The sequence below is a fragment of the Pelophylax lessonae genome, assembly GCF_965119305.1.
Source record: "Pelophylax lessonae genome assembly, chromosome: 5".
NCBI classification, from domain to species: domain Eukaryota; kingdom Metazoa; phylum Chordata; class Amphibia; order Anura; family Ranidae; genus Pelophylax; species Pelophylax lessonae.
The window spans coordinates 68,742,171-68,763,345 of record NC_138772.1 but is presented as its reverse complement, the minus strand read 5'-3'; the positions used below and the strand labels follow the sequence as shown (position 1 = coordinate 68,763,345).

The 21,175-nt window shown below is 42.5% G+C and overlaps 1 protein-coding gene across 1 annotated transcript in view; it reads left to right on the top strand.

The window, feature by feature from the left end:
- Positions 1 to 21,175, top strand: part of NSUN6 (NOP2/Sun RNA methyltransferase 6) — a 40,891-nt gene that overhangs the window by 6,311 nt on the left and 13,405 nt on the right. Inside the window, exons 4-8 of the mRNA XM_082259826.1 lie at positions 8,168 to 8,277; positions 12,649 to 12,802; positions 17,810 to 17,891; positions 19,192 to 19,311; positions 20,158 to 20,302. Of these exons, the coding sequence (XP_082115952.1) occupies positions 8,168 to 8,277; positions 12,649 to 12,802; positions 17,810 to 17,891; positions 19,192 to 19,311; positions 20,158 to 20,302 (611 nt within the window). The remainder of the gene's footprint in view (positions 1 to 8,167; positions 8,278 to 12,648; positions 12,803 to 17,809; positions 17,892 to 19,191; positions 19,312 to 20,157; positions 20,303 to 21,175) is intronic.

The window sequence follows — 21,175 nt, the reverse complement described above, 5'->3', positions numbered from 1 at the left end:
CTGAATACAAACACATACACGTGTGAATAATCTTTTATTTTGTCTCCCGCAGCAGCAGGATCGCACTCTTCATAATGTAAAGTAAATTATATTTGACAGCGGGAGTAAAGGTAGACATGCGCAGCTCAATTTTCTGTTATTTAGCCCATGGGCTGAATGAGAGAAAACAAATTGAGCCCCCCCCCCCCATGGATGATAACAGCATGATGAGAAATCTTCTCTGGTTACTGTATACAGCAGTGCTGCTGAACAATGACTGCATCTGCTGCCGCTACACTGGCTGCGTGGGCACTGACAGCTCATCACCCATGGAGGGAAGTACAGCAGGGACCAGGGGGAGAAGACAAGGGTGTGTTAGTTCACCTTTTTTCATTTTTTTTCTGAAAAGGTGAACTAATGCTCTAACCACCTGTTGACCACTCACAGTAAATATACTGCCAGCGGGTGGCAGGTACAGGCACAGTTACTTAATTGTAGGTGACCAGCCGCCTTCTGGGTTTGCATGGCCCAGTCGGCCCACGTGGTAAGAAAAAAAAGTTTGATTAGTAAGTAGAAGCAGCACACATTACACATTGTTAGATACACAGTTAACCCCTTGTTTGCTCCTAGATGTTCATCCCTTCCCAGCCATTGTCATTAGCACAGTGTCAGTGTACAGTATTATCACTGTATTAGTGTCAGTGACCCTCCAAGATATTGTCTGTTAGCGGCAGATTTCCCACCACTCTATCACAGTCACACTATAAGTCCCTAATCACCGCCATTACAGTTTAGTGCCTATAGCTGGGTAAATTGCAGTATACAGTGCCTTGCAAAAGTATTCGGCCCCCTTGAACTTTGCGACCTTTTGCCACATTTCAGGCTTCAAACATAAAGATATAAAACTGTCATTTTTTGTGAAGAATCAACAAGTGGGACACAATCATGAAGTGGAACGAAATTTATTGGATATTTCAAACTTTTTTAACAAATAAAAAAACTGAAAAATTGGGTGTGCAAAATGATTCAGCCCCCTTAAGTTAATACTTTGTAGCGCCACCTTTTGCTGCGATTACAGCTGTAAGTCGCTTGGGGTATGTCTCTATCAGTTTTTCACATCGAGAGACTGAAATTTTTGCCCATTCCTCCTTGCAAAACAGCTCGAGCTCAGTGAGGTTGGATGGAGAGCGTTTGTGAACAGTAGTTTTCAGTTCTTTCCACAGATTCTCGATTGGATTCAGGTCTGGACTTTGACTTGGCCATTCTAACACCTGGATATGTTTATTTGTGAACCATTCCATTGTAGATTACTAGATTTTGCTTTATGTTTTGGATCATTGTCTTGTTGGAAGACAAATCTCCGTCCCGGTCTCAGGTCTTTTGCAGACTCCATCAGGTTTTCTTCCAGAATGGTCCTGTATTTGGCTCCATCCATCTTCCCATCAATTTTAACCATCTTCCCTGTCCCTGCTGAAGAAAAGCAGGCCCAAACCATGATGCTGCCACCACCATGTTTAACAGTGGGGATGGTGTGTTCAGGGTGATGAGCTGTGTTGCTTTTACGCCAAACATAACGTTTTGCATTGTTGCCAAAAAGTTCGATTTTTGGTTTCATCTGACCAGAGCACCTTCTTCCACATGTTAGGTGTGTCTCCCAGGTGGCTTGTGGCAAACTTTAAACGGCACTTTTTATGGATATCTTTAAGAAATGGCTTTCTTCTTGCCACTCTTCCATAAAGGCCAGATTTGTGCAGTATACGACTGATTGTTGTCCTATGGACAGAGTCTCCCACCTCAGCTGTAGATCTCTGCAGTTCATCCAGAGTGATCATGGGCCTCTTGGCTGCATCTCTGATCAGTCTTCTCCTTGTATGAGCTGAAAGTTTAGAGGGACGGCCAGGTCTTCGTAGATTTGCAGTGGTCTGATACTCCTTCCATTTCAATACTATCGCTTGCACAGTGCTCATTGGGATGTTTAAAGCTTGGTAAATCTTTTTGTATCCAAATCCGGCTTTAAACTTCTCCACAACAGTATCTCGGACCTGCCTGGTGTGCTCCTTGTTCTTCATGATGCTCTCTGCGCTTTAAACGGACCTCTGAGACTATCACAGTGCAGGTGCATTTATACGGAGACTTGATTACACACAGGTGGATTCTATTTATCATCATTAGTCATTTAGGTCAACATTAGATCATTCAGAGATCCTCACTGAACTTCTGGAGAGAGTTTGCTGCACTGAAAGTAAAGGGGCTGAATAATTTTGCACGCCCAATTTTTCCGTTTTTTATTTGTTAACAAAGTTTGAAATATCCAATAAATTTCGTTCCACTTCATGATTGTGTCCCACTTGTTGTTGATTCTTCACAAAAAATTACAGTTTTATATCTTTATGTTTGAAGCCTGAAATGTGGCAAAAGGTCGCAAAGTTCAAGGGGGCCAAATACTTTCGCAAGGCATTGTATATCCCAAAGTCTGTAGACGCTATAACTTTCACACACACACCAATGAATTTACACTTATTGGGATTTTGTTTTACCAAGAACACATAGCAGAATACATTTTGGCCCACATTTATAAAGAAATTAGATTTCTTTGCTTTTGTATTAGATATGTTTTATAACCTAAAGTAGAAAATATTGTTTTGGTTTTTATTTTTAAACTTTGGGGCGTTTTTTAATTTATATAATAAAAAATAAAAAACCCAGTGGTAATTAAATTCCACAAAAAGAAAGCTCTATTTGTGTAAAAAAAAAAAAAAATGATCTCAAATTCGTTTGCACACAGTGTTGCACGACCGTGCAATGGCCAGTTAAAGTAGCCCAGTGCTGAATAGCAAAAAAAAAATGCTCTGGTCATAAAGGGGTTAAAACCTTCTAGAGGTCAAGTGGTTAAAGGGGAAGTCAACTCGCAGCGCGGTACTCTCTGCATTCACAGCACACTTAGTGTGCATGTGCAGTGACATTGGCTATAGCAGTGGTGGGTATCTACTAATCGGCACAAGTATTTACCATACCTACAGGTAAGACTTATAATAAGGTCACCTGAAGGACAAACTATTTAATTTGGATTTTATGACCGCTTTAAGTACTCACACTGTGTGAGGTGACTGGTGTTTTTGTGCACTAGATCGACACCAGTTGCAGCAAGGGCACATCTGTTTCCTGTTCACACCACAGGGCTGGTGTAATGTGTGGCGCTGTGCAGAAACATACCAATATGCTACATTTCCCCCCCCCAGTGTAGTGGATGGCACTGTAGGTCACCACACATCATACTGCAGTACAGAGTAGAGATCGACCGATTATCGGCAAAGCCGATATATTGAGGGCCGATATGCACTTTCCCTGATATATCGTAATCGGCCACCAAGGTGACCGATATTGCCAATATTTCGGGAAAGTGCTTGGATCGGGGTGATGTCTGCAGCTAGAGGCATCACCCCGGTACCGGCGTCCATAGCAGTCGGCTGTCTTGTAATGACAACCGATGCGGCTGAGAAGCCGCTCAGCTGTCATTACAAGGAGCGGGAGGGGACGTCCCCCCCCCCCTCCCGCCGCCTTCCGCGGCTCGCCCGGGTCTCTCCTCCCACCGGGAGACCTGGGCAACCAGCCTGCATGGCCGCCGAAGACCCGATCAAAGCCGCATTCGGCTTTGATCGGGTCCCCATGCAAAAACCCAAAAGTGATGTCATGACATCACTTCCGAGTACTGGCGCCAGATTTAAAAAAAATTACACCATTCAAAACCTTTTGAATGCTTTTAAATGCAGAGGAGGGGTTTGGGGTCTTTTAGACTCCCTAATCCCTCCACAGGGGTACCTGTCAAATAAAATTTTTTATAAAAAAATTGTTTTTTCTGTGTACGAAAATATCGGCCGATACCGATATGCATTGGCCAAAATATCGGTATCGGCAACGAAAAACCGATATCGGTCGATCACTAGTACAGAGACTTAAAGAGGTTGCAAACCCCCACATATTTTTTTTTTTAACCTGCAAGAGAAACACATAATGAGCTAGTATGCGTCGCATACTAGCTCATTATGAAATACTTACCTCAGAACGAGCCCCCGCCGTGCCGCCCGCTTACCTCTATGATGGGCGACATGTCCAGTCGCCCGTCTTCCGGGATCCCGGCATCTGGCCATCTGATTGGCCGAAGCCGCAGTGACGTCACTCCCGCGCGCGGGAGCCAACGGTCACGGCACGGGGCTCTGAAGGAACGGCACCAGCGGCCGTTCCTTCAGAGCGCATGCGCCAGTGACATCACTGGCTGCATGTAAGGTAAATATCTCCTAAACGGTGCATGTTTAGGAGATATTTACAGTACCTATAGGTAAAAGTGTCAGAGGAGGGTTTACTTCCTCTTTAAAGTGATTGTAAAGTCTCAGTTTTTTTTTCTATTAAGATAACAAACGTATTATACTTACCTCCTCTGTGCAGTTGGATCTGCACAGGGCAGGTCCCTGGCTGGAGCTCCTGCCCCCCTCCTGTCGAGTGCCCCCACAGCAAGCAGCTTGTTATGGGGGCACCTGAGGCGAGCTGCAGCTCTGTGTATCTATTCAGGCATGGAACTGCCATTTGGCCCTGATTAGCTAACTGAGTTTTGACAGAAGCGCCGCAGGGGAGGGCTGGCAGCCTTAGGCCAGGGGGCCAAGTCCAGTCAAGTAGCCCATTAAACCATTGAATCAGCTCACCATCCATGCCCACCTGGTTCTATAACGAATATTGATGTTATGAAGCAAAACAAACATGATGCAATGTGGTAACATAATTTAAGGTTAATAGCCACAAAGGGGGTTTAATAAAAATACATGACATCACATCAGGCGGGGCCTAGGAAGCTCCTGTTGGGCAGAGATCACTCTGCCTGACTCTACCTGCCTGGCCGGGTGCAGGAGCTCATTCTGCACACTCATACCACCCTGCTGCAGCTCTGAAAATATAACATTGTGTAGCGGCGACCGGCAGTTGTATACAGTGTCTGGCCCCTACATTAATCCAGCCCTGAGTATGGCCTTTTTACCTGGCATCAGAGCGGCCTGGGGGGCGATTGCCACGCTGCCCCCCTCCCAGTCCTCCCCTGAGCAGCGGGCGCCATGTGCGCCGCTGCTGTGTCTCAGCCAATCAGGGGAGAAAGTCTCAGACAGCATTCTTGGACATCGCTGGATAGAGAGGGGGCTCAGGTAGGTATAAGGGGCTGAGGGGAGCTGCTGCACACAGGTTTTGTATCTTGATGCAAAGAATGCATTAAGATAAAATAACCTTCTGACTTTACAACCCCTTTAAATGAAGTATAACTTTGTACGCACGAAATAAAGTTAAAAAAAAAAAAACTGTGTGATTTCCTAAAACAGCATATCACATTGTCCCCCTCACCCCCCTGGCAAAATGAACACCCACTGGCATACTAAAATGAAGCATTTTACTGGTGGGTCCTGTGAATGAACCCTAAGGCAGGCCATAAATGGGTCAAATTACAAATTAATTTTCTAAGAAAAATCAGAAATTTCATGCGTTTTGTGATCTGATAGTGCCACTATTGATTTCGAAATTTGACCGACCCAGCCTTCAATTTAACCTCGTGTAGCTACAGAAAAGAAATGTATTGGCTGGGAATCTTCTTCAGGAATTCAACCCATGTATAGCAAGCTTTAGATGCTGGAGTGCACGAGGTACATAGGAAGCAAGAGATTGGGGGGTTCAGGGTTAAGAAACTCAGCAACATCTGCTCCAAAATCAAACATCAGCTTAGGACTGGCACTTTTAAAATGTATTTAAAAATTCTAAATGTGTGGGCAAGGAAGATTGTTTTTATTACAGAAGAGACATGCTACGTCTTTTCTGCAATAAACTATTACCTTCCTCCTCGCAAACTAATACTGAGCTGTGCACGCACGATTCTGGACAATTCTAAAATCTACCTGGGTGCCAGGGTGTATTCTCTCCCTTGCATATATATGCACAGGGGTTATGTCATCACAGCCTGACCAAATAAGATGGCCAACGATCCCCAAAGAGGCCAGCGAGAAGATGTTGCATCACTGGATTGGAGGTGCGTATGGTTCTGCTTTTAACCACTTTAACACTGCATACTGTGCTGCTACTGCGGCACAGTGGCTCGTTATCGTCTGGCGACAGACATTCCCCACTCTCGGCGGCGCGCGCGCGGCGCTGGGGGCTCGCTCCCGCTGTTTTCAGTCACAGCGGGAGTCGGGCCAGGGGAGGAGAGGCAGTGATCACCGCCGCTCTTCCCCGATCATCGGGGATCGAGTGTGGAGATCCGCCCGCTTGTGTAAACAAAGCGGGCGGATCTCCCAAGTGACATTCAGGGACAGATTGCAGGATTCAGCATAGCTGAACCTGCGATCTGTGCCTGTGTCATATAGTCCCCTCCCCCCACATACGTTAGTAAGCACCAGGCATACATTAACACCCCTTGATCACCAATAAAAGTTAACCCCTTCCCTGCCAGTGTCATTTTTACAGTAACAGTGCATATTTATAGCACTGATTACTGTAGTAATGTCACTGGTACTCCCAAAAGTGTCAGAAATGTCAGTCAAGGGTCCGATCTATCTGCCGCAATGTCGCAGTCCCGCAAAAAAAAATCGCAGATCGCCGCCATTACTAGTTAAAAAAAAAACAATAAAAATGACATATGTTAGAGGGGGGATGGGTGCGTTGATAGTGTGTTGAAGCTGCTCCCGGTATTCAGTGCTTGATGAATAAAATGAATTATATTGTGTGGGGTGCGCTAAACAATAATATGTATATGTGAATGAAAATTAACATATATCAAAACTATGAATATACAAAGTATTCGTGAAAATCAATATGTGCAAAAACATAAAAGTTCATAAATGTCCATAAGTAAATAATGCAGGTGAATAAAAATGACAAAAATTTCCCGTAGTTAGTAGCTGCGATAATTTTTGTGCAAACCAATCAAAATACGCTTATCGCGATTTTTTTTTTTTTTTTTTACCAAAAATAGGTAGCAGAAAACAAATTGGCCTAAAATGTTAAAAAAATTTTGATTTTTACATTTTTTTTTGGGGGGGAATTTCATATAAAAAAATGTGAAAAATATTGTTATTTTTTCAAAATTGTCGCTCTTTTATTGTTTATAGCGCAAAATGTAAAAATCGCACAGGTGATCAAATACCACCAAAAGAAAGCTCTATTTTTGGGGGGAAAAAGGACATACATTTAATTTGGGTACAGCGTCGCACGACTGGGCAATTGTCCATTAAAGTAACGCAGTGCCGAATCGCAAAATATGGCCTGGTCAGGAATGGGGTAAAATCTTCCGGTCTTAAAGTGGTTAAAAATACGCTCATTGAGAATATTTTTGTCAAAGACATGTAGCTAAATACATTTTGGCCTAAATATGTAATATATGACAAAAATTGAATATATTGGATATTTTTTAACTGTCAAAGTAGAAAAATATTTTTTCAAAATTGTCGCATTTTTTTATTAAGATCACAAAAAATAAAAATCACACAGATGATCAAATACCACAAAAAGAAAGCTCTGTTTGTGGGAAAAAAAGGACGTAAATTTTGTTTGGGTACGGCGCTGCATGACCGCGCAATTGTCAGTTAAATTCGCACAGTGCCGAATCGCAAAAAGTGGCCTGGACGTAAAGCAGGAAAATCCTCCGGTGGTAAAGTGGTTAAAGGCAAAAAGGTTTTCAGTTTTGGACAGTGGGTCAGATCTTCCGTCACTTTTTTTGTTGCCTGTGTCCTGGCTGGGTAGATTCATCCTCTTTGTCTTGGTGACTACTGTCATCAAATCAGAATGTGTTGGAAAAGTCAAAATTTTAGGGTTGTCAAATCAAGAGCTGAGAATAAATCCTCTAGTGGTGACCAATATCTAATGAGGGATTTTGTTTCACTTTGAGATTTCTTCTCATTTCCTGCTGCATTTGCAAGACAGGAAGCAAAGGAAAATATTCCAAAACAGCAAAAATAACCTAAAAAAGGAGTTTTAACCCATCCCTACACTATCTATTCTAAACAAAAAAATAATGTTTTGGCTATACATACGCTTTTAAATATTAATGGTGGCAGTCTCATAAGCATGCTTGCTGTGCTTTCAGTACAGTGATTGTTTTATGTTTTATTTTTTATTTTAGAGGTTTTTCAATGGCTTAGGTTTATATTTTGAATTCTTTATTTAGGAAGGCACAGAAGGAACATTCGGTCCAAGTCATCGTTGGAGCCCAGTGTGGAAATGCTGTCCTCAGAGGAGCTCATGTGTACGCTGCTGGGATTCTGTCTGCTTCCAAATGTAAGAATGGTGCCGTGTGATACTTCCCAGGGGAAATAGATAATTGCTGAGCACATTTGCGATCGAATTGTGTGCCTACTTCATCTGCCTCTATGAAGCATTCAGAGTCAAACCAACTGAATATACTGTATATAGAATTGCTGGTATGTTGGAGTATCAAGTATGACAGGTGTGCACACAGGTGCCCGTTGCCAATTTGCTCTCCTTTTATTGAGCAATGCAAATTATTTTTTTTAACAATGAATGTTTTAAAAAATGTTTATCCTGGAACATCGCTTGGTGTAGGAAGAAATATGATTGTCTAGTAGAAAAGGTATTCAGTAATTAGCAATACAGGTCTGCTCACCACTATTATCTACACAATTTAGCAACCAATAGAACACAGATGTCAAACACAAGGCCTGTGGGCCAAATGCGGCCCCCCAGGCCATTTCATGTGGCCCTCGCCCCTCTCCTGCAGCTACGGCACCCCCCTTGTCTTTGCCCCCACCTCGTCTTAGCAGTCAGCAGCAGAGAGGACAGAACCCCCATGCCAGATCCTGTGCTTCTCTGTACTGCTGCAGAAAGTCTCATCTTTGCCCATCCCCTTTTCAGCAGTGTACAGCAGAATGGAGGGCAGAACTCCTCCTACAGATCCTGCATCTCTCTGTGCAGCCACAACACCACCTTGTGTCTGCCTCCCCTGGTCGCAGCATTCAGCAGACTCTGTGTACTGACTCCAGCCCTCCTCTGGTCCTCCTCCAGACCTTGCACTTTCTTCTTCCCAGATCCACCCGCATCTTCTTCCTGGCGGTAGCACAAGGAAGGGTGGTGCATTGTGATGTAAGGAAGGGTGGGTGACTCTTTACCTATGATGGCAGGGGGCTCTTGACATCTCATGTAAGGGGGCATGGGGTGCTCTGGACATCTAATCCTACAGATATAACCGGCCCTTTGAGGGCAACCATAATGCTGATGTGGCCCACGATGAAATTGAGTTTGACGCCCCTGCAATAGAAGATTATTTTTAAGGGTAATTAAACCCCCTCAACAGTGTATCAATCAGTTAGTACAATGATTTTAAATGTATACAGTAAGCACACCACATAAGAAAAAATGCTTTAGCAATCAAGTTGTATTAGGCATATACATTGTCTCACAAAAGTGAGTACACCCCTCACATTTTTGTAAATATTTTATTATATCTTTTCATGTGACAACACTGAAGAAATTACACTTTGCTACAATGTAAAGTAGTGAGTGTACAGCTTGTATAACAGTGTAAATTTGCTGTCCCCTCAAAATACCTCAACACACAGCCATTAATATCTAAACCGCTGACAACAAAAGTGAGTGCACCCCTAAAGTCAAAATGTCCAAATTGGGCCCAAAGTGTCATTATTTTTTATGGCCACCAATATTTTCTAGCACTGCCTTAAACCCTCTTGGGCATGGAGTTCACCAGAGCTTCACAGGTTGCCACTGGAGTCCTCTTCCACTCCTCCATGGTGACATCACGTAACTGGGGCATGTTAGAGACCTTGCGCTCCATCTTCTATTTGAAGATGCCCCACAGATGCTCAATAGGGTTTAGGTCTGGAGACATGCTTGGCCAGTCCATCACCTTTACCCTCAGCTTTTTTAGCAAGGCAATGGTCGTCTTGGAGGTGTGTTTGGGGTCGTTATGTTGGAATACTGCCCTGCCGCCAAGTCTCTAAAAGGAGGGGATCATACTCTGCTTCAGTAATTCACAATAAATGTTGGCATTTATGGTTCCCTCAATGAACTGTAGCCCCCCAGTGTCGGCAGCACTCATGCAGCCCCAGACCATGGCACTCCTACCACTGTGCTTGACTGTAGGCAAGACACACTTGTCTTTGTACTCCTCCCCTGGTTGCTGTCACACACGCTTGACACCATCTGAACCAATTAGGTTTATCTTGGTCTCATCAGACCACAGGACATGGTTCCAGTAATCCATGTCCTTAGTCTGCTTGTCTTTAGCAACCTGTTTGCTGGCTTTTTAGTGCATAATCTTTAGAAGAGGCTTCCTTCTGGGACGACAGCCATGCAGACCAATTTGATGCAGTGTTCGGTGTATGGTCTGAGCAGTGACAGGCTGACCCCACACCCCTTCAACCTCTGCTGCAATGCTGGCAGCACTCATACATCTATTTCCCAAAGACAATCTTTTGATATAAGGCTGAGCACTTGCACTCAATACTATGGATGACCCAAACGAGGCCTGTTCTTAGTGGAACCTGTCCTGTTAAACTGTTGTATGGTCTTGGCCACCGTGCTGCAGTTCAGTTTCAGGGTCTTGGCAATCTTCTTATAGCCTAGGCCATCTTTATGTAGAGCAACAATTTTTTTTTTCAGATCCTCAGAGAGTTCTTTGCCATGAGATGCCATGTTGAACTTCCAGTGACCAGTATGTGAGAGCGATAACACCAAATGTAACACACCTGCTCCCCATTCACACCTGAGACCTTGTAACACTCACGAGTCACATGACACCAGGGAGGGAAAATGACTAATTGGGCCCAATTTGGACATTTTTACTTAGGGGTGTAGTCACTTTTGTTGCCAGCAGTTTAGACATTAATGGCTGTGGGTTGAGTTATTTTGAGGGGACAGCACATTTACACTGTTATACAAGTCGTATACTCCCAACTTTACATTGTAGCAAAGTGTAATTTCTTCAGTGTTACATGAAAAGATATAAATATATATATATTATACTGACATACTCTTATAAGAATATATTAGTTTCTAGGCCATCCACCAAAATATTGGACCAATAGACGCATAGGGGGGAGGGGGGGAGCTGGTGAATTGTTGACTTAGGAAGTATTATAACTAACATGCCTATATTTGGGGCATCTGGGCAATGAAGAAATCATATAAAGGTAAGTGCAGAACCCAGTAAGTTCCTGCATTGTACTACAGCAGTCTGTTTAGTAGATTATAGTGGAAATCCAGCTTAAACCTAAGTAGCCTTTAAAGAGCTGCTGATGTTTAATAAACAGACAATCACCTATCCCAGAATCCAGCGCTGTGTTCACCCGAGCTTTTTTTTTTCCACCTGTCCCTGGGGCCAGCATCTTAACTGGGCACCTGGCTGTGACAGCTTGCAGCTTCACACCCGGGTGCCCACTGTGCATGCACGAGCCGCGCTGCGCATTGTGAATGGTTCCGCAGACTTCTGGTACATGTGAAGTGTCCCAGAAAACTGTGGGGAGAGAGGGGGAGGAAAACTTCCCCTCGGATCACCTAGGCGCAAGTCCCCCCCCCCCCCCAAAAAAGTGCCATTTGTAAAAGGGGGGGGAGGCCTTAAAGCGGAACTTTCCCTTTTAGGGAAAGTTCCGCTTTAACTGTCCTGTAACTGTTTGCTTTCAGTTAAGAGAAGGCATTCTCCATTTGGACGAGGTGGAGATCGTGATGCCATTTGCCCCTCCTCACCACCTTGTCAAATCGAAGAGCGCCTTGTATTCCCTGAAATAAAATTCTCGGAGTGGTGGGAGTGCCAATTGAGTGACCCCATTTGTTCATTATACAGGGGGAGCCACTAGTGCAGCACCTGGATTACAGATCTCAATGTGGGCTGGTTCAGACCACAAAAACGCACTCCAGATCCATTCCGGATGGGTTTCTACATGCGAGATTTTAAGGCATTTTTGATGCGTTTCCAGATAGGTTTTTTTTTTTTTCACTGTACTTGGGTCTGGTGCATTTTTGATGCGCTCCAGTGCATTCTGGTGTGTTTTTCTGCATTCCAGTTCAGTCCAGTGCAGGAAAAATGCAGCATGTTCTACTTTTTTTTTTTTTTTTTTTTGTGGAACGGAACATGAAAGCCCTGGAACTGACCGCACTGGTGTGAACTATGCCATTGGAAAGTGCAGAGAAAAATGCACTGGACTGCATGTGGTGTGAATTGGCCCTGTATGTAGCCTGGACTACTACAGTCATCTGCAGCACCCCTCAGGATATCCGTTATGGATAATTACATCAAGCCAAACTGGACAAATTTAAAATTTTCTCCTTCTGTATTAGATTGTAAGCTTTCATGAGCAGGGCCCCCAAACCTGTAAAGCGCCGCACAAACTGTTAGCGCTATATAAATAATGTATAATAATAGAGAGAACACCTGGAGTTCCACTTTAACCTACAATCCACCTATGAGCTCACCTTTCATCTTTCTAGTACAGTTGAAAAAGTTGCTGGTTGCATTGGAGAACACAGTTTATTATGACGTACTTCTGTCATATAGCAGAATGGTGGCATTATGGTTCTCCTACGTTTTAGAGTTTCTTGGTGCATTTAATTTATACAATGAAATGTTGGGAGAGGTCCATAGTTATGGTTGTTTAGTATTTTTATTTTTGCCTGCAGGGATGAAGGCCGGTGATGAGGTGTCTGTGTTCTCTGACATCGAAGGGAAATGTAGACGGGGCGCAGTGGAATTTGATGGTGCCAAAGTTTTTATTGGCAATGGAATAGCAGAACTGAGCCGCTCAGACATCTTCTGTACAAACAGCCCTATAAAGTAAGTAAAACCAATGCAGATCCTATATAAAAGCTGGGTATGTATTAGAGCTGCACAATCTCGATTTAACCCCCCCTCGCTATCTTAATCCGGCATTTCCACAATTCATGAAACAGTGCAGAACCATTCTCTGCTCACAGCTGTCAAAGAAAAAAAAAAAGTAGCTGGCAGAGTTTATCACAACATTGCTCAGCGCTGAGAGATAAGGAGAAACATTGTATCATTTGGTTCTTTTAGATCAAAGGGATGAACTTCGGTCTGTAAATGAGGGGCGGGGGCAGTTTAACCACTTAAAGACTAAGCCTTTTTCTGACATTTGTTGCTTACAAGTTGAAATCAGTATTTTTTGCTAGAAAATTACTTGAACCCCCAAACATTATATATATTTTTTTAGACTAAAATGGCGGTTGTTGCAATATTTTATGTCTCACTGTATTTGCGCAGCGGTCTTTCAAACACAATTTTTTTGGGAAAAAATACACTTCAATAAAATTCAAGTTAAAAGTTAAAAAAAAAGTTAAAAAAAAACTAAACAGTAAAGTTAGCCCAATTTTTTTGTATAATATGAAAGATGATGTTACCCCGAGAATCGTAAGCGAATCGTGATCTTTAGTTTAATCACTGAGCCCAGGTCGGCTCCCCTGGGTCCAGCAACGTAGACCTGACACTGGACTCCTAGTGATCTCGGCGGCGCGTTTAGACACAGCGGGTGTCGGGCCAGAGGAGGAGAGGCGGCGATTGCCGTCTCTCTTCCCCGATCTTCGGGGAAAGTGTGAGAAGATCCGCCTGCTTGTGTAAACAAAGCAGGCAAATCTTCTCAGTGACAGACAGGGAGAGATCACAGGATTCAGAATAGCTGAACCTACGATCTCTGTCTGTCACAGAACCCCCTCCCCCCACACACGTCAGTAAGCATGAGGCATATATTTAACCCCTTGATCACCAACAGTGTTAACCCCTTCCCTGCCAGCGTCATTATTACAGTAACAGTGTATATTTTTAGCACTGATTACTGTAGTAATGTCACTGGTCCCCCCAAAAGTATCAAATGTCAGTTAGGGGTCCGATCTGTCCGCCGCAATGTTGCATTCCCGCAAAACAAAAAATTGCAGATCGCCGCCATTACTAGTAAAAAAAACCCAATAAAAATGACATAAATTTTTCCTGTACTTAGTAAAATCGATAACTTTTGCACAAACCAATCAAAATATGCTTATTGCTATTATGCTTATTTTGTTTTTACCAAAAATATGTAGCAGAAAACACATTGGCCTAAAATGTTAAAAAAAATTTGATTTTTTTCAATTTTTTTGGGGGGGGGGGAATTTTTTTTTTTTCTTTTCAGAATTTTCGCTCTTTTTTTGTTTATAGCGTAAAAATTTAAAATCGCACAGGTGATCAAATACCCCCAAAAGAAAGCTCTATTTGTGGGGAAAAAAAAAAGGATGTAAATTTCGTTTGGTTACAGCGTCGCACGACTACGCAATTGTCTGTTAAAGTAATGCAGTGCCAAAATGCAAAATATGGCCTGGTCAGGAAGGGGGTAAAATCTTCCGGTCTTAAAGTGGATAAAAATACGCTCATTGAGAATTTTTTTTGTCAAAGACATGTAGCTAAATAAATTTTGGCCTAAATATATGACAAAAATTGAATATTTTGGATATTTTTTAACAGTCAAAGTAACAGTCAATGTACATTTTTTGTAAAATTTTCGCTCTTTTTTTATTAATATCGCAAAAAAAAAAACCCGCAGAGGTGATCAAATACCACCAAAAGAAAGCTCTGTGGGGGGATAAAAAGGACTTCAATTTTGTTTGGGTACAGCATTGCATGACTGCGCAATTGTGAGTTAAAGTTGCCAAGATGAAAAATGTTGCCTGGTGATTGAGCAGCAAAATCTTCCGGGGCTAAAATGGTTAAGCAAAGAAATCATAATCATACGGAAAGTATTCAGACCCCCTTAAATTTTTCACTCTTTGTTATATTGCAGCCATTTGCTAAAATCATTTAAGTTCATTCTTCTTCCTCATGAATGTACACATAGCACCCCATACTGACAGAAAAACACAGAATTGTTGACATTGTTGCAGATTTATTAAAAAAGAAAAACTGAAATATCACATGGTCCTAAGTATTCAGACCCTTTGCTGTGACACTCATATATTTAACTCAGGTGCTTTCCATTTCTTCTGATCATCCTTGAGATGGTTCTACACCTTCATTTGAGTCCAGCTGTGTTTGATTATACTGATTGGACTTGATTAAGAAAGGCACACACCTGTCTATATAAGACCTTCCAGATCACAATGCATGTCAGAGCAAATGAGAATCATGAGGTCAAAGGAACTGCCTGAAGAGCTCAGTGACAGAATTGTGGCAAGGCACGGATCTGGCCAAGGTTACAAAAAGATTTCTGCTGCACTTAAGGTTCCTAAGAGCACAGTGGCCTCCATAATCCTCAAATGGAAGACGTTTGGGACGACCAGAACCCTTCCTAGAGCTGGCCGTCCGGCCAAACTGAGCTATCGGGGGAGAAGAGCCTTGGTGAGAGAGGTAAAGAAGAACCCAAAGATCACTGTGGCTGAGCTCCAGAGATGCAGTCAGGAGATGGGAGAAAGTTGTAGAAAGTCAACCATCACTGCAGCCCTCCACCAGTCGGGGCTTTATGGCAGAGTGGCCCGACGGAAGCCTCTCCTCAGTGTAAGACACATGAAAGCCCGCATGGAGTTTGCTAAAAAAACACCTGAAGGACTCCAAGATGGTGAGAAATAAGATTCTCTGGTCTGATGAGACCAAAATAGAACTTTTTGGCCTTAATTCTAAGTGTTATGTGTGGAGAAAACCAGGCACTGCTCATCACCTGTCCAATACAGTCCCAACAGTGAAGCATGGTGGTGGCAGCATCATGCTGTGGGGGTGTTTTTCAGCTGCAGGGACAGGACGACTGGTTGCAATCGAGGGAAAGATGAATGCGGCCAAGTACAGGGATATCCTGGACAAAAACCTTCTCCAGAGTACTCTGGACCTCAGACTGGGCCGAAGGTTTACCTTCCAACAAGACAATGACCCTAAGCACACAGCTAAAATAACGAAGGAGTGGCTTCACAACAACTCCGTGACTGTTCTTGAATGGCCCAGCCAGAGCCCTGACTTAAACCCAATTGAGCATCTCTGGAGAGACCTAAAAATGGCTGTCCACCAACGTTTACCATCCAACCTGACAGAACTGGAGAGGATCTGCAAGGAGGAATGGCAGAGGATCCCCAAATCCAGGTGTGAAAGACTTGTTGCATCTTTCCCAAAAAGACTCCTGGCTGTATTAGATCAAAAGGGGGCTTCTACTAAATACTGAGCAAAGGGTCTGAATACTTAGGACCATGTGATATTTCAGTTTTTCTTTTTTAATTAATCTGCAACAATGTCAACAATTCTGTGTTTTTCTGTCAGTATGGGGTGCTATGTGTACATTCATGATGAAGAAGAATGAACTTAAATGATTTTAGCAAATGGCTGCAATATAACAAAGAGTGAAAAATTTAAGGGGGTCTGAATACTTTCCGTACCCACTGTATGTTATCTACATAGCAACTAGTCAAATGTTCAACAGATTTCATTGTACATCTCTACGGATAAGTTTAGACATGAAGTTGGATGGGAAGGGGGGGGGGGGGGGCGGTAATAATATGCAGTTGAACTTGAGTTTTTCACAGTGAGACACAGATGGCAAAAAGATACACTTCAAAAGAACATTTTTACTGTTGTCTGTGTTACTGTTGGAGAGATTTTCTCCCGCTTCTTGTCCTGGCGACAACCTTTACCAGACGTGAAGTGAAGGATTCTTTCTCCAACAGAGCATATGGTTGCAGTAAAATCTGATCGAGGTTCTAATCCTTCCCTGCTCTATCCCCAAAAAAAAAAAAAAAGCGAGAGAAAAGGTTGGGGTATAGATGACATAAAACAGCAGTTACCCTTTAAAATAAATCTAAAGGTAGAGTTTAATTTTAATTAAGTTTAGGGCCAATTCACACTGGTCCGCAGTCAAATGGCAGAGCAGCCAGAGCAATTCAGCGCTCTCGTTGCTCTGTGTTGCCGGTGTTCCGTTAAAAAACCCTACCCGTGAAAATTCCCTACCGTGAGGGTATGTCAGGCATCAGCTGAGCCGCTTCCCAGTGCGCATGCGCGGTCAGTAAATGATCTCGGCTTCCGTGAAAAAACCCTACCCTCGTTCCCCGGAGGGTACAAAAAAATGAAAAAGTGCCTCCTAATGGGAGAAAATGTGTATATATATTAATCGAAATGGAATGATAAAAAAATATATATATTTATATATTTTAAATATTCCTCCATTAGGAGACACTTTTAACATTTTCCTCGACCTGCCGGGGAACGAGGGTAGGGTATTTTCACGGGAAGCCGACATCAGTTGCTAACCCAATGCTTTAAGCACTGGGAACAAGGGTAGGGTTATTCCACGGGAAGCTGTTGTAACGTTAAAAAAACTCTACCCCGTGAAAATTCCCTACCCTCGTTACTTCCGGTATGAGACGATCATTTACTACCTGAGCATGTGCAGTGGGAAGCGGCTCAGCTGATGCATGACGTACGTGCACAGGAAGTGATGAGGGTAGGGATTTTTCACGGGGTCGGGTTTTTTAACGTTACACCAGCTGGCTAGGGGGCAGTGCAGTGCACGATTCAGCGCATGCACCACTCCATTTTTTTTTGTTTTGTGCAAGTTTTATTTGAAGTGTACAAAATGTACACTTCATTCACTGCAATGTTGAACGGTGTGATGCGCTGCCTGACATTGCAGTGAGGTTTGGTCCAGTGCACTGCAATAAAAAGCAGCACTAGGTTGGGTTGTAGTGTGAATGGGACGCATAGGAAACAGTGTGTCCCTGCTGTGACAGCTGTTTTACCATTCAGTAAAACATCCGTCACTGCATATAGTGTGAATTGGCAATAATAATGAACACTTCTTCATATTAACGCTTTCTTTTATTATAGGGGGAAAGGCATTAGAATGACCAAACCGGTGTATTCCAGTCCATCCTTTGACAATATGCTGCCTGGATATGTATTCTTGCAGGTATATCAGAGTGAGAACACTAACCGCTTTATTCTGTAAAGCAGAGCAAAGTGCAGGGAGGACACACTGAGTGTAGTATCCTAGAACAACCAATCAGAATAATGGCATCATTAAAAAAATGTATATAGCTTGGCAAGCCATCTGCAACAAGGTAGTAATGCTCCTTACTGTGATATCCTTCATTATTCCCTTGCACTTTCATCTCATTTTTTTGTCTTGGGGACTGCACAGGTTTACCCACTCATTATCGGTTAGGTAGTTGTCATTATTACTGTGCTAACATACAGAAGAGTAGTGTGGGCTCTGCCTCCCTTTTTTACCTGTGTCTTGCTGCTAGCGTGAAGTTAACCCATTCTGTTTAAAATGGAAATGAAAGGCAAAAAATTTGTATATAGAGATAATAAAAAAAATTATAATACCTTTTTTTTCCCCCCTTTTTTATAAGTGATTACATTCCCTCTGTTCTCGGCTGCCTAAGAGCTTGAGATGAGAAACAGCAGCACATATCAGAAATATGAAATGTCAGGGGTAACAAAGACGGCCATGCACCCATAGACTTCTTCCATTCAGCTTGGGGACTGTAAAAGAAATCCACACTATACAGCATGGATAGATGAATTCTGACAGCAAGCACCACCCGCTGTCAGATAACCTAGAAGTAGATGCATCTAATTGGATGCAGGAACTTTTTGGCTTACAATTTCCCACCCAGCTCCTTTTGATTTTTCAATTTAATGAGATTTGGAAAAGGTGGTTTATGATGCAACATAGTGCGTTTTATGGCGCCATAGAGTTCAAAGTGAGCACAATAATTTAATTATTTAAAGGAGAAGTAGGGCCAAAGCTCTTTTGGCCCGACTTCTCCTGGGGGGTCACAGAAGTGCATTTTATTCTGCACTCCTGTGACCCATTTTCAGCCGACAGCTGGCCAAAGCCTGGGATGTAAAGGCATGAAGACCACAGTACATAAGAAATAAAAAATGAACATTAATAACGAGATTGTAAAATAACCATCAGCTGTTCCTAAACTAAAGATTCCCAAAACATTATCTACTGTAAATAATTATGGAGATGTGGACGTGTGGCTTTCCTGTCTGGGTGGCTCCTGCTCAGCTAGTGGAGGGAAGTGTGTGAATACAATCCCATAAATCATAGAAAATAAAATTGTAAATGCCCCTCAAGTCATATATCTGAAAATTCTGGGTAGGGTATGGGGAAGGAGGGTGAAAAAAACAGCTTACAAGAGAAAACCATCCATCTTTATAATCTGTAGTGTCTCTGTCTTTGATTTTACTTTTAGAATTTACCATCTGCTGTTGTCAGCCATGTTTTGAGCCCTCAGCCCGGGGAACGGGTGTTAGATATGTGTGCAGCTCCTGGAGGAAAGACCACTCACATTGCTTCCCTTATGAATGATGAGGTAAGGAAAACACTCACATTGCTTCCCTTATGAATGATGAGGTAAGGAAAACACTCACATTGCTTCCCTTATGAATGATGAGGTAAGAAAAACACTCACATTGCTTCCCTTATGAATGATGAGGTAAGGAAAAACTCCTCTCCTCCACACAAAACTACCATTGGTCTATCGGCAGAAAGCAGGGATGAGGTGATATTACCCGACTGACCCAAAAATTTGCTTCAGGTCCAGGTTTTGTTTGTATTGAAGTGCATTGCCTGCCCATTCAATGGAAATGAGCCACTTTAACGTTGGCACACATTAACGTTGGCACATGTGCATTAAAGGCTAAATTCAACTTTTTTTTTTGTCTAAAATCCAACTCCCCTATGTACCAATAAATTGCAGGAAAGAAATTCGCTCAACTCCCCCATCAACATTTATTTTTTCCTTCTCCCTCCCCAATCTCTTTTTCGCTATGTAAATGAACACTGCTATGTTTCACAGTTTGGTTTCAGTGCCTACATTGGCCATTAAGATGACCTTCTGGGTCCTAGGGCCTGATGTATAGTCCTCAAGTGGTTATAGATATGGTTGCTCCTTTGGTGTACTACTAATTTGCCATAAAAAACGTTCTCTATCTTTTCATGTCCTATTTTTTATTTGTACAAGAGATTTTTTACTTGCACTGTTCTGACTCCTGGTATTTGGTTATTTCTGTGAGCCTTATACTGTGCTTGACACCTCTGTATTCATATTCTTGTACTAGGTTTTCAGTGTGTTTGTACTTCTTTACTGCATGTCTTTGAAAACGAATAAAACATATTAAACATAAATATTACAATTGTTAAGTATTTGCATTCCCAGGGAGAAGTCATTGCTATGGACAAGATAGCCAACAAAGTGGAGAAAATAAAACATAATGCTTCACTGCTGCAACTCAAATGTATCCAGGCCTACTGCTTCAACAGCACCAAGGCTGTGTTACGTGAGCCCAAGGGGCTGGAACCAGGTAAGAAGTCAGTGAGAAGTGGGGCATTGCCTTTAAATTGGCCTTAGAGAAAGGGATGCATGGTTAGATCCATTCTATGTAGATGGAAGTTTGTAGACACCTGACTATTGTAGCTACTGTACATGAGCTTGCTTGGGCATTCCATTGCAAAACCATGGGCAATACTGTGGAGCTGTGATCCACACCCCTTTTGCAGCTATAACAGCCTCCACTCTTCTGAAAGACTAGATTTAGAGTGTTCATGAAAGAGACAAAAAGTTTGGGACTTTGTATGAGACATATAGTAAGGAAGTCTCCATCCCTGGATCAATATGAAAACATGGGGGAAGAAATTGGGACTTTAATTGAGGCAAAATGGTGTTGGAAGTTTAATCATGGTTAAAAACCATATGTTTATTAAATAATAACAAATAGAAAGAAAACATATATTGATGGCAACATCCATATGCACCACCACATGTATAACACCCAGCAGTACAATAGACAATCAAGGTAAAATAGTACATAATATAATCATATGGATACATAATTGAAGCCCATTTGGTAATAACAGAGACATAACATATTCCAGAGTTGACATCTAATACTGTTTATACAAGCATATCGTAGAGCATAGCAGTGTGCCATCGTGATAGCAACTAGTAAAGTATGGTCAAATTCAGATGCATCATAAGGCCCTACGCGTTTCGTGATCATCATCACTTCTTCAGGGGCGAATGCATCATAGATCTAAAATGAAACATGTAAGAATAAATGATAGGTCCACACTTAGGGGAAAGGGGGAGATAACAGGGTAACCAGAGAGGGAACAAGTGAACCCTTTCTATGTAGTACTTACATAGCCACTGTATATGGGACGGCATCCCCTCTTTT